At 41.7% G+C, this 13,909-nt stretch overlaps 2 protein-coding genes across 2 annotated transcripts; one reads left to right on the top strand and one right to left on the bottom strand.

The window, feature by feature from the left end:
• Positions 1-330: 330 nt before the first annotated feature.
• Positions 331-4,750, bottom strand: LOC119727283 (monocarboxylate transporter 13-like). The gene is made up of 4 exons (XM_038199137.1): positions 4,518-4,750; positions 2,742-2,886; positions 1,195-2,085; positions 331-966 (listed from the first exon to the last, which is right to left on the bottom strand). Exons 1-4 carry the CDS (start codon positions 4,686-4,688, stop codon positions 845-847), a joined length of 1,329 nt encoding a protein of 442 aa, XP_038055065.1. The 5' UTR covers positions 4,689-4,750; the 3' UTR covers positions 331-844.
• Positions 4,751-11,403: 6,653 nt separating this feature from the next.
• LOC119728094 (C-type lectin domain family 4 member M-like) lies at positions 11,404-11,928 on the top strand. Its single transcript, XM_038200167.1, has one exon. It carries the CDS (start codon positions 11,404-11,406, stop codon positions 11,926-11,928), a length of 525 nt encoding a protein of 174 aa, XP_038056095.1.
• The last annotated feature ends 1,981 nt before the right edge of the window (positions 11,929-13,909 follow it).

The following is a 13,909-nucleotide window of genomic DNA, read 5'->3' as shown; positions in this document are numbered from 1 at the left end:
CTATGAGTATAGCAGCAGTCATCTTAGAGGGCTTATGGGATATGCTGAACATTATGTTTTAAATCTTTAAACAAGTGCACTTTTCAATAAAAAAAAATACCAAAAAGGGGATGTCAAAAAATTGCATACATTGAAGAGGAGCAGAAAGTTGCACAACATAAAATTATGTTCCTGAGAAAAATAAAATAAATGGACATTATAGATACACAATGTTTGTACCACAGTTTTGCTACAACAAGGTACATGATTGTGGTACATTTTGGTTACGTCTCGATAGTCCGAAGTGCCATTGGTCCGAAGTGCCATTGGTCCGAAGTGCCATTGGTCCGACGAAACATAATACTGTCTAGTTCCACTTGTTCAGGTTGACTGACCCTAACCCTTACCCTAACCCTAATGGGGCTACAATAAGTATACAGAGTTGGGACTACACTAACTCCCTAGGATGATTTACTAGAACCTTCCTCATCCTTGCGAATTCCAACATCCTAGCTGTGATATTCATCTGTGCACTAAATAGCTGGACTCCACCAAACCCTTATGTTGAAGTTTGGCTGGTTGGGGATCGTTATGGTGGGTCTGGAATAGGCCTACAAGTTACAGGCTTAATTGATTTCAACACATAGGCTCGGGCTACATTTAGGTACAGGGTTGGGGCTACTGGCTCGGGCTACATAGAGGTACAGGAATGGGGCTCAGTACATTAAGAACCCGGGCTACATAGGGCTGGGGCAACATAATGGGCTTGGGTTACACAGCGTCTTTATATATGTGGCATTTCGAAGACGCAGTTGGGTCTCGTCTAGGACAAGCTCCACGTCTCGTACGTCGACACAACCACTCATCAGTGTGAGCGGCGTTTAGCATATACAGCATCGGCGAGGAACAACAGAATGCATAGAAAAGTCACTCCACCGTACACGTAGAAGGATGGGCTGAAACTCCCTGTCCACTCATAAATCCAACCTGTGTACACAAAATGAATGACAAACACAATGAATTTAGTGTCACTTCAGCCCATGCTTGGGCTCACAGTTTGTAAACGTATATTCATAACTTATATAACTTGCTCACAAGCACACTGTTCTCTATAAGTACTGAACATTGTGCATAATGAATTACTTCAAAATAATGTTGGGTCGATTTAGACTTTAGATTAATCTAAGAGGTTTATATGGTAAGAATGAGGCAAACCTGAGGTCAGTCCACCAAGAACCCCAGCTACGCCAACAAACACTCCTTGCCAGCCCATGAGATTAACCAATCGGTCGTCCGTGGACAGGAACCGCAACAAGACGTCAATAGCCTGATACAGTACACCGATACCTATCCCAGTGAGCCCAGTCATGGCAAACTGTCCGATGAAGGGGCTGATGGAGACGTTTGCAATCATTGATGCGCCTGTGAGGGACGACCCGAAAAACGCCCAGCATGTCATGGATGGTACAACGCCAATCACCTGCAGGAGTGGTGGCAATGCTCTGCCGATGATGTTGCCGATCCCCAGCGCAATGGGAAGAAACGACGCCTGGTGGACGCTCAGGCCCGAGATTTGCCCCTGCGACACCATGAACACCACGTACCCGCTGTAAGAGAAACTGAACGTGAAATGAGCCGCGGTCTGCAAGAGGAACCTCACATTGACCAGCACTGCGAAATCGAGTGCTGCCGTAAAGCGCTGACAACACTCCTTTACCCCGCTGTTATGAAAGTCTGAATTTGCACGCCCTTCATCGTCGGAGGTTTCAGTTATGCTCTCGTATCTACCTTCTCCCCACTCTTCTTTGCTTTCTTCATCATCGGTTACCGAAATCTCTTGGTACTGTTCAGTGTCTGGTGAAGAAGAAGATGGATTTCGTCGCACCAACAGAGCACACGCCACCAGATGAAACGAGACACCTCCCAGCAAGAGCATAGTTGCTCTCCAGCCATAGGTATCCAGAAGCAATTGGGTCATGGGCCCGTACACCATCAAACCAATTGGAGTAGCCATCATCGATATACCAACAGCCAATTGGTACTTCTCCTTGAAGTAAGACGCCATTACGGAAAAGCAACTGAACCAAACCAATGCAGCACCAAAACCTGAAAGAAGAAAATATTAAGGTTCAACCAAGATGAAAGTCGAGGCTACACAAATTGTTTTAGTGGATTTTGTTTAAGGGGATGGCTCTTCTGGTTCTTTTATATAGCTTAGTTTATTCCCTCCTGCGGATGAGACATAATTTACAAACTATATCAAGGTATAATTTAGTATATTTGGGGGAGTGTGGCCAAGTGGTTAGGGTTCGTGACTCATGATCACAAGGTCAGGGGTTCAAATCAAGCTGCTGGTCATATAACTGCGTTCTTCGGCAAGCCATTTCACCCCACACAGGAGTATAAATGGGTACCGGCATTGGCCTGCGATGGACTAGAATCCCGTCCAGGGGGAATAGAAATATTCTCAATCTTTTCATGCCACTGAAACAGGAGATAAACGCCGGCTTGATGGGCCACATTGGCTCGTGACCATGCTCGTGACAGACTTTACTCAAGGTATAATACTAAAACAGGTACATCAATTAAAATGCACTGATTTTTATGCACAAAAGTATTGCTGATTAAAACAATTTTTTCAGCCTTTGTTTTTTTGTTTGCTTATTGAACTTTATTCCTATTCCCTCTTTCATGTTAAAAACTAAGGAAAAAGAAAGTTTGAGAAGCGGTCTGAGACAATAGTTTCAACTGAATTTAATTACCTGCAAATGCGACAATGAATATGATCATAAGTGGGACGTTGGGGGACAGAGACGTCAGGATGAAGCCCAACGTAAGAAGCAATGCACCAGATACCGTCACGGGACGGCTGCCACCATAGGCGACACAGAGCTCCCACAAGAGGCCCTGAAAAAGAGTTCATATCACGGTATACTCCGTGTCAGTAAACAATTCGATAACACAGGGTGAGACCAAAAAAAAAAGGAAACCCGAATAGCAGAACCATTTCCTTAATAAATTTCTGCATGTCGAATCTAGGATATGAAAGCCCATTTAATAAATCAAACTATAGGTTTTGCCCTTCACCGACGTATAGACACTGCATACTCAGTGTGTAATACCTCCTGAGTGAATATGACAAGCATTATATTCAGTGTGTGGACTTCCGAACAAAAGATGTCCACATAAACCAGCAGGTAGCAGCGCCGTTGTGTGGACTTGCCCACGTCCACACAACGTTTTCCCCTCTCTGGAAAACAGGTTTAGAGGCATTTTGGGGTTAGGTTTATCCGTGGCAAAATGAAAAAAAAACACCAAAGGGGATCATAGAAAAAATTGGGTTGAAAGAGTTTTCACAGTTTGAGAAAAATGATTTTTTTTCCCACTGGTTGTTCTTAACTACACGAAAGCATGAATAGAATGTCCACACTTAACATGTAACGTAAACATGTGTGAATATACAGTGTTTATACGTTGATGAAGGGCAAAACCTAGTTTAATATACATCACCCCGACGCAAAATTCCATCTTATGAATACCCATTTAATAAGCTTTCTTTTAGTACAAAAATCATTCAAATCACTCATGTACTTTTTAAGTTACGGAATTTTAAACACAACCACCGTTTTAAAGTTCTGTCCACGGATCACAAAAAGTTCTTTCAGCAAAACGAATACAATTCACACACATCCCTGTGTGAACTTTTATCGTTTTACTGAAAGAACACGTTTACCTTTTTTTGTGATCCGTGGACAGAACTGTAAAACGGTGGTTGTGTTTACAATTCCGTAACTTCAACAGTACACATGAGTAATTTGATTTTTGTACTAAAAGAAAGCTTATTACTTGGGCTTTCATATCCTAGATTTTGATAGTGCTTACATGCAGAACTTTATTTCAAAATTTGTCGTGCCATTTGGGTTTCCTTTTTTTTTTGTCATCCTGTAGATTGCTCAATTTCGCATGTAAATCTATGCAGCAATGTTTGCCATATGCCGGGTTTCTTTGCATAATTCAATTTTCGTAACCTTGTGCACAAAATCCATTTAACATGAGGGTGCACTAGACGTAGTAAACAAGGTGACAAAAATTGAATTATTGAATGTGAGAAGCGTGGCAATTATAAGCTTGTGAACAAGCCAGAAAATGACTTTCCACCACGTCGTGGAATTGTATATTCGGATTACCCCTCGGAGGGGTAATGTGCAGTTCAATTATGATTAAGTCATTGTAAACACAAGAAAATATGCCAGCCCGACCACTCTGCGTTTGTAACTCAACAAACGCTAACCTCTAGTTGTTGTTGTTTTTGTGGACGAGACAGGTTACTGGTTCATTGCGTTTAAATGGTGATATTCTTGGAACAGATTGAGAAATTTCAGCAATTTGTTCGTCTAAAAGTAGCTTATGAAATTGTCCTTCCAGTCATTATTATTTTTGGTGCTACATTTTTTTTTAAATATGAAATCTATTTTGAGGGGTTTGGGTTCCGTTTTTTTTTTTGACTCATCCTGTACAAAGTGAAAAGGTATACCCACCACAGCAGTTCTGGCCCGCGTTGAACCAGATTGCGATCCAGCCCACCAGCCACAGCTGGCTGTCCAAGTCGTTGGTGATAGGAATGAGGAGGACACCAAGCGCTTTGAGGTTACCCATGATGACAAACCCACTGGCGAACATGACCGCCACCATGACCCAGCCCCGTTCATCCTGGTCGTAGTTGACGGGCGTGGTTGGAGTCGACGCCATGCCGGAAACTCGATCTACCGAACGCACTGTCAATTAATGCAGCAGAGAGTGAATACAATAAAGCGATGGCGATGCAGATATTTCACCCGTTACATAACTTATACAGTTGCTCTTCAACACCGTACGGTTGAAATATGCGTACAGCATAAATTCCGCAACGACTTTGAATTAGGTACGAAATGGCGGCCTCTTTGAAATCCCAGATGGCCGTCATATTGTACAGATGGGAAAAAATGTTACCAATGGATTTTTTCGCTTCGGAAGGTAAAAATCTATCCAAATATGACAAAAACTTACTTCTTTAGCAAGGTAAAAATCTATCCAAATATGACATACCGTAATGTGCTATACTATAAGTCATGAATTCAATAATGGTTTATTAAAAACATGTCCCGCAGTTAAAAAAAAACTCTGAATTTTGCAGTTTGATGGCCTTTTCAAAACTAGGCCTACCATTCTTTTTTGCAATTTAGAATAAGATAATAAACAATGTCCCATGGATCGATATCACAATGCTTACAATAATAATGTATCATATTAATCACTGTAATGCGATGCCCGTGTGTCGAGCCTATAGAGATGAATACCGTAAAAATTACAAAGTTACAAACTTGACAACACAAATAGCGAGTACAGAATGTGGTTTAAAAACAAAAAAACATTTACACTTTTCAGACGCAGAGTTTTTGGAATTAGATAGACATATATATGTTCAAAAACGTTTCAAGATATTCCTAACCCATAGCATCTTCGTGGTATATGGTGAAAACGGCACTGAAAATTAAGCCTATTTTGGCGATGGTTTACAGAAAGACGGTCAAAAACCGGTCTGTCCACACGTATATAACGCAAGTCCATGGGATATGGCCAACACCACAGCACTGCACGCACAAAGATCTGCAATAATTGTAATTAGGTCTACACGACTGTCATAGACGTGGACAAACTAGTTTTTGACCATACTTCTGTAAATGGCCGCTATTTCATAACTTGGGCTTTATTTTCAACGCCGTTTTTACCATGCATAGGCCTTTACGACCAAGATATTGTAGTTTAGGAATATCTTAAAACAATTTCAACATGACTTTGTCGCTTCAATTATTCAAAGAAATCTCTAAAGAAGTGTTAACTTCTTTGGACCACCCGCGCTGTATTCGTATGGTAAACTTATTCGCATAATATGCAGCAACAGCAGTTTGCATGAGCGTTATGCTTTCTTCTAGCTGATTTTTCCCAATATCTTTTTGTTGAAACCCAAAGTCCAGTGAATCAGGTCAATGTATGGCCCCACGCCACACGTTTGTTTACACTAATCCAAGGTCATCAATTTATTAGTAACAGCGTTAACTGAATGGGTAGGAAGAAAGAAAGAGTGTGGCCATGTCTAAAGTTTATGACCCGTTTACACTGTGAGCTTGAGGCAACTGACCGTGACCCGCACTCCAGCCAGCTACAGATGAAAAGATCGAGTGGCCGGGTATTTTTGTGCCCGGTGGACGTGTAGCGAATGGCGAGAGTGCCGTGCGCGGCTCCTTTTTTCTTTCTTTTTGGGGCAAGCGCCGGGGCACGGCAAAAAAACACCACAAGTTCACCCTCAAAGAAGCAAGTTTGAGGATTTTTGTTTAAACATTTAAAGTCCCTTATATTCCTACCTTCATTCTCAGGCATACCTTCACCAATAAACGGGGATACAAAAAAAGTGAGACACACCTAACCAAATCCTTTGACGCTTTGGTGATATGCTAGCCTTCCATCATATCAGTGTGTACTGCGTAGCCATTTTGTACTCAACTTTTTGTAAACGTACCGGTTAGTAAAAGAAAGAAAAAAAAGTGTGGCACAATGTTTGTAAACATACTAATGTACACGTACCATGTAGGTAGGAAACACGAAGTTGACTTCGGCAACTTGTCTCGCTGCGTTGTCTTGGAGCAAGGTTCCACACGAATCTCGCTAAAACTAGTCCAGCTATAATATAAGCATCTGCGGCCGGCCAGGTTCACTCCGGCAGAGTGAACATCAGGGTGACCGTAAGGTAATGGCAAAATTCTGCTAAATGCGCTTCAAAAATCTGTGAGATTTATCAAATATCTGCCAAATTCCCCAGATTTCTTCGAAATTCACTAAAAAAAACCCCTTAAAAATCACATGCAGATTTGTAGTACTGACTTAATTAAGGTTCAAATTACATTATTAACAATTTATAGTCACATAAAGATGTTATGAAATTATTGCGTAAATTTCAGGCAAAACGCGATTGCGGCGTGAAGTCCGGTTCCTAGTGAACCTCAGCGCCTAGATCAGCCAACCTGTCTCATTATGCAAGGGTTTGTTTGAAAAAGACTGAAGATTTTTAAAAACAAATGTACAATTTTTTTCACATTTGCTATGGTTTTCTGTAAATAACCATTTTTGAGAAATCTGCCAGAAATCTGCCAAAAATATTCACTCCGTCAAATTTTCTGTCAAACTCGTTTTTTAACAAAAAAAAACCAGTCAAAGTTAGCCGAAAATCGGCTAAAACGGTCACCCTGGTGAACATGGCCCCGGTATTCGGCCAGATGCCACAGCTGCGCATTCAGTGTATTCAGCCGCGTATTCATAAGTACTGAGGCCAATTAATAAACATCAGTATTGCTGTGATAAATTTTTGATATTTAATGCGGATTTCATCAAGGAGTGTACCTAAAATGAAGGACGTCAGTAATATGTTTGATGGTCAGTTATTAAGGGGTAGAGGTCGTCTACAAATTATTTTGGTTTCAGATCTAGGGCAGCTATGAATCACGTGATACTCGTCCTGGGAAAATTCGTACTAAAATAGCTTTTTGCGGTTTTACAACATTAAACTTATATAAAAACTTCAGAGACAAAGTGTACCAAACAGTGTAGGAGAAGCAGCCAAATTGCCGATGACATCTTAAAGAGTGGCGTCCCGCCTGCCGGCAGTGCACTCTATCTTGCTTTCAGCTTTGTGAGATGCATATGTCACGTGATAAATGGCATGTAGGGAACACTTGCAACTCTGTCCAGATGACAACCACCCTCAACCTGTACAGACTTGACAACAAGGAAGAGAACTCCAAAATATCATTAATACACTTGACATAATTCAAGGTATCTGTTCATGTATCATACTAGGAACGTCCATTGTTTCACCTCCAGAATCCGCGTTTCTACAAGGCGCTATAGAAATTGGTTTTCAAAAAAGAATTTCCGGACAAGCCCCCATTTAATTTGTCGCCACCAAACTCAGATAGTATCAATTTTCTAATTGATGGCTACAACAGACACAAGCAAGACTGACCTCTTGACCCGGTCCGGTTGCCAGTGGCTCGAGTAACCCGATATCGTTCTATTAGTGATAGAAATTGCGCACGTACGTGCATCTATACCAAAGACGAAAATACGGTTAAGCGTGAGGGAAGTAAGCGAACGCGCTGCTAGTGGGATATTTAAATTACAAAAGCCACCATACCTGGGGTTATGATTGTAAGGAGCAGTTTCGTCTGGGCCGCGAATTGTTTTTCCCCCAAACAACATCGTATGGATGGTGGTTGAGCGCCCTCTACGATAATTTTATTATACATACGCAGGTATATTATGCCACGAATTACGGTTCGCTGTCGAGCTCTCCGGTCCGATAGTCTGAGTATCACCCGTTATCCACGGAGCCAAGTCCTGTGTAACGTCTGATATGTCTAGACATGCAGACGATGCAAGCCGCGCGCCAGCCAATCGGAGTCGACTTTACTTAATCGTGACGTCATTTCATTCCTAAATCAGGACTAACTGGTTTGATTGGTCATTCAAATGGAGTGATTTGTAATACAACAACCGGGCGCAATCGATATCGCGTAACATGATACAGAGCGCATGACATTTTGTTTTATCTTTTGTCTATGGCGCGCAACGGGTGAATGTCCGAAGACCCGATATAGAAAGCGCTCGCTGATTGGTCAAAATCTAGGAGGTCAAGAGGCGGGGTCTTTCCTAATTAATCAGCGAATTTGTTCACGCATAATAGACCATGGCTTTCTATTACATAGACTACCGATATCGATCCGATGGCTCAGCTGGAAAATGCCATGGCTCTGAGATCGGAGGGTGTGAGTTCAAAACCACATTTTCCCTACATTTTTTCTTTTCTAATTTGCGGGTTCAGAGGATTTTTTTTAAAGGGGAATAAAGTCTGAATTTCGTTAAGTTCGAATTCCTTTTTTTTATTTTGATCTGCATTTTTTATCTCAAGTTTTATTTCAGGGAAGTGAAGTCCAAAACCTCATAGCGTACACCCCATTTTCTTGTGTCGTTTGGGAAACAAAATTTCGCGTCCGGGGCCACAATGGAGGCCATCCTGCTGTGGGTTGCGAGTGCTGAACCCTAACCCCGACCCTTCATCAGAAGTCCCTCGACGGGTCTTACAACAGAAATGTTAAGGATGGTGTTCGACTGGAGAGACCGCGAGGGTGCATTCGAAACCCCGTTCTCGAGTGGCCCGCTAACAGTGTTCTCGGGTAACCGATTACGAACGCCAAAGTGCGTGTGGAGTGCAGCTGGGCGAAAATTCAAGACGGCAGCCGCCATATCAAAACGCCGAATGAAAAGAAGGAGCAATTAATTCAATTCGAAAATAATTGAAATCCCGAAGGTTACATGCTGTAAACATTGGAAAAGACAAGGCTGACACTGAACCACTCCTTAACCACGTACAATTGTGTTTTTTATTATCATTACTGCTCCTGCACTGAATGAATGCTTTCAATTTTATACATTAACGCAACTTCCGGTAGGGGCCTTAGTCGGCCATCTTTGTTATTGACGTTCTTCATCTACTCCCCAATAAGTGGGGAGTGAGAGTCTTGTTCACGAACACCGTTCGCGTGTTGATTCCCGTCATTCGGAACCCTGTTCTCGTGTTCATTCAACACGACATCGGGGTTTCGAATACGCCCCGAATGTCCAACAATAGCCCTCTACGGCAAGCTACCGCGTATCTCGCAGAAAGATCGCGTACAGGCAGATGGGCCTGGCAGGACAGCTGCTACAGACATCCTGAGCTTCCGGCAGGCAGGGTGGTGCTGTGGGAACCGACTCCGATAGGCGAAGATGAGGGGAGGACAGAGGACGAGCTACGTCGCGCGGTGTCCGTCACAGGGATGTTGGGGTGGACGGCACTGCAGACTGAGCTTGCTGCCTGAATAATGCCAGCCTTTCAAAGGAGCCCGCGTGCGGGCGACATAATAATAAGATTGCGCAACTTTAATGGGGGAACCAACATATGGCGCAGTAACATCGTACTCATGGGAACGAGGGTGATACCGAACTAAGGACCGGTGTGTTTGCTGCCACAACACGTCTCAAAATTCTCCGAATTATAATATGTAACAACAGACCCAATACATAATGACGTCACGCTTTGGGTACATGTGCGCTTTCCTACGGGAGCCAGGTACTGACGGCAGCCAGTCATCCCCACCTGGCTCCCATAAGAAAGCGCACATGATCAAACAAAGCGTATTGTCATTATGTCTTGGGTCTATAAACATTTGTCGGTCCCTCCCCCTCCTTCTCATCGGATCCGCCCTTGGAGTAGGTTAAAGGCTTCTACAAAAAAGAGAGGAATACTGGGCGCCTATTCCCAAACAGACGCCAAGGTAATTTTGTTTAGTCAATGATTGCACGGTTAGATCGCTCTGTGACACTAATTGAAACGTAATGACTCAATATCTCACCGCGCGGTATTGGTTTTCGTTGCTCAGCCCACCACGCAATATTAAAGGGATATTACGCCTAATTGGGCTACAAAGCGAGTTTTAAACGAAAATGATGTTAATTGGAAAGAACTTTTAAAATTAGGATATAAACGTCCACAAAATTAACCTTTAAATACACTGTACTGGGCGTTTTTGAGCATGTTATTCGTGCGAGAACCGTGCGACAACGAATTTCGGGGGTCTAAATTTTAACTCTCAAAAAGAGAGCTGTTGGGTGCTAGTCGTGAATCCTGCCGCATATGTTCCACCAGTGCACTGCAGTGCATTGCATTCTGCGGACGCGCGAGAAACAACATTTATGTATTGGTGCTGTGTGTATTATGTGTCACACACAACGTGTACCGTACATTGAGTGTACACGGCTGGAAATACGAATGCGCATGCCACTAAATGTCCGCCGCGTCAGAATTCAACAACCGGGTTTATTTTTCGGCTTTTCTCAGGATCGGAACAACATTAGGTTTGTCATTTCAACCAGACCCTTAAGGTTAAGTAAACAATCCAAAACATAATTTTTTTCAGAGATTTCAGGCCGTAATACGTCTTTAACATTTCACGACGTGGTTTAGCTTTTGTTGCTCAGTCTTCCGCCATGCAAAATTAAATGCTTCATTACTAAGTGCAGGCTTTAATCGTACCCCGCGCTCATTAAAATCGTCCGCATTATATTCTAGATGATTGATTCACTACGAAAAGGAAGTGTAACCATAGAGACTACCATTCCCCCTTCGATTATAATAATCGTCACCATTTTTGCGGCAGGGAATATTTTGCCGCGACCACCAGTTTTCTTTTCGCATCATTCGACCTGATAACTGTTAGAGTGACTGGGTGGTTGTATAAAACACATCAGATTCTCGTCGGTTGACTCTGCTGTTGTTGTTAAACTATAACCAACATGTACTTGTTCAAAGTTTTCGGCATTGTAGCAATAACTTCAGTGAGCAATGCTCAGTTGGGGTCTAGTCCCTGCCTCAGTCGGCTCACTGTGGAATGCTCTTGCCCGCCACAGTGGCAACTGTGGGGGAAAGCGTGCTATCGCCTCACTCCCGCAAGCCATATTTGGGACGACGCCAAGTCAGCTTGCCGAGACCTGGATGGCAAGATGGCCGCTCCTCAATCGCTTGAGGAAATGAATTTCATGACGGAAATGGCTCCGAAAGTGGACAATAGGTTCTCTGTCTGGATCGCTTGCAACGACAAAGAAGAAGAAGGGACATGGGAGTGTGACAATCAGGAAGGGAGGGAGCCCTTGGTATGGGATGATGGGCAACCGAATAACAACTACGGCGATCAAAATTGTGCGCGGATGGCCTCAGTTCATCATGACAGAATGGATGACTATGGATGCGATTACCGTTTCACGGCTTTCTGCGTTCGTCGAGCTGCTTGCACCCACGGCCTAACCCAACTCCGTCACTAATGCCTCTCTATCGACTCCCACGGCCGCATCAACTCAACCCGCCTCCTCGATCACACCATCCGGGAGTTTATCACTGAGGGCGTGGCCGTCTGTGTTGGTCGGCCTCTGCTAAGGAGCCCGGATGTCGCAAGAAAACCGAATAAAGGGATGGACATGATCATGCCAGCTGAACAACAACGCGAGCTCCGAAGTTTCATCAGCCATCCATATCAAGAAAAATCCATGGATGTCGGAGTGTACAAACTTGAAATAACTAAAAACAAAAAAGCTCACGTATTCGGAAATTCAGGTGAAGTTCAACAAACCCGTTGTTTTCGCTCTAAAGACAAAAAAGGCAAGTAAAGCAAACATTTTGTTCTCATTACAAATGACTCAGCTCCGGGGTTATAAAATGAACTATATAACTCAATAACATTCATGCAACATTTTTTGCGCAAAAAAAATAGTGGTAAACAATGCGAACGAATTTTTGTGTCATTAATAATGTCACGTAGTTATTTTGAAATTTCCCGGAAAAGGACCTATACCGAGTTAATGTCAGAAACCTTGTTCAAAGTGAAGATAAAACTGTGACATTATTCCGCCTGAAATGGTAACGTTTAGAAGGAAACTAACGTTGATGGTGGTTTCAAAATAGTTTGTCTCCGGGCACACTTTTATAGTGCATGAACAACGGAATCCAATTTCGAGTACCTTTAAAAGTACCTTTAAAAAAAGTAACAATGCTCAATTCAACACGATTCTGCATAATTCAAATGAAGGTGAGGGTTATTGATACCAGATAGCGTTATCGCAGCTTAGAAAAATATTCAATTTTACTTTATTTCGTAAATATTATTACATGCAATAATAATAAAAATAAAAACCATATGGCGCTTTCTGTAAAATACCTCAAATTGCCTCAATAAAAACTATAAAACAGGCAATACAGATACTTCAAAAAAAAAAAAGAAGTTATATCAAGTGCCACAGTGAACATAAATATTATAACATGGAAGCAAACAAAACTTAAATGCAAATTAATATGCAGCAGAAAAAAATTCTCAAAAAACCCCTAAAAACGCCAAATCAAAAACATTTAAAAAAATCAATTATTGATAAAATACAACATGCACAAGTGAAAATGAGTCGATGCAACACAAGGGGGAAATGGCTACAATGACAAAAAATGTACAGTGCAACACATAAACACCAAACCAAAACAGCAAAATGCAGAAATATTAACTACTACAAGTAAATCAAAATATGTATAATGCAACAAGAAACAACAAGCCAAAAGGAAAAAATATGAAAAAAAACATGGTAGTATAGGTATTCACCTTGGTGAAAGAACAGTATTGTGTTTTAAAACCGTGTCAGATTGGAAATCCGCTTGTAAATCCGCGTGGAGTAGTCCAAGAGTTTGAGGTATATGTGTTAAAGTTGAAGGTGGGTTCAGTTCTAAAACAAAGCAATAAGTGTACATTCTAGAAAGAAGATTTTTCGATTTACCTTTCGGTAACACTTTTATGGGCATACATTGAACACTGCAGTGAACATTGGGTTAACGTTTCAATAATTAAAGTGTTGTCCGCATTATAGCTTAAGCAATACCTACTGAATTGAAATTATTATTATTTATTTGACCTCGACAAACAAAATACAGACAGTAATACAAAATTAAAAAATCCACAGAAAGTAGCTGAGAAAAAATAACAAAAAGAACGTATTAAACTTATATGTAATAAATAGTAATAATAATAATTTGTTAATTAGTATTGATGCATATCTTGTAGCAAAAGGTGTTGATCATTCGCTTCTAGAAAAATAATGGATCTTTAATTAAATGTTGTCGTTTTGCAATACATTTAATTGACTTTTCTCGGACCTCGGAGCACGTTTTCATTCCGGAGTAATGTTTCTGTGGTTAAAGTAAAGAATTCGGGGGAAAACATGGCTACACGTACTTTCAGAGTCTGCTCCGTGATATATGAATCCAGGA

The sequence above is a fragment of the Patiria miniata genome, unplaced genomic scaffold (assembly GCF_015706575.1).
Source record: "Patiria miniata isolate m_02_andy unplaced genomic scaffold, ASM1570657v1 HiC_scaffold_20, whole genome shotgun sequence".
Lineage (NCBI taxonomy): Eukaryota > Metazoa > Echinodermata > Asteroidea > Valvatida > Asterinidae > Patiria > Patiria miniata.
This window is presented reverse-complemented; position numbering and strand designations above follow the sequence as displayed.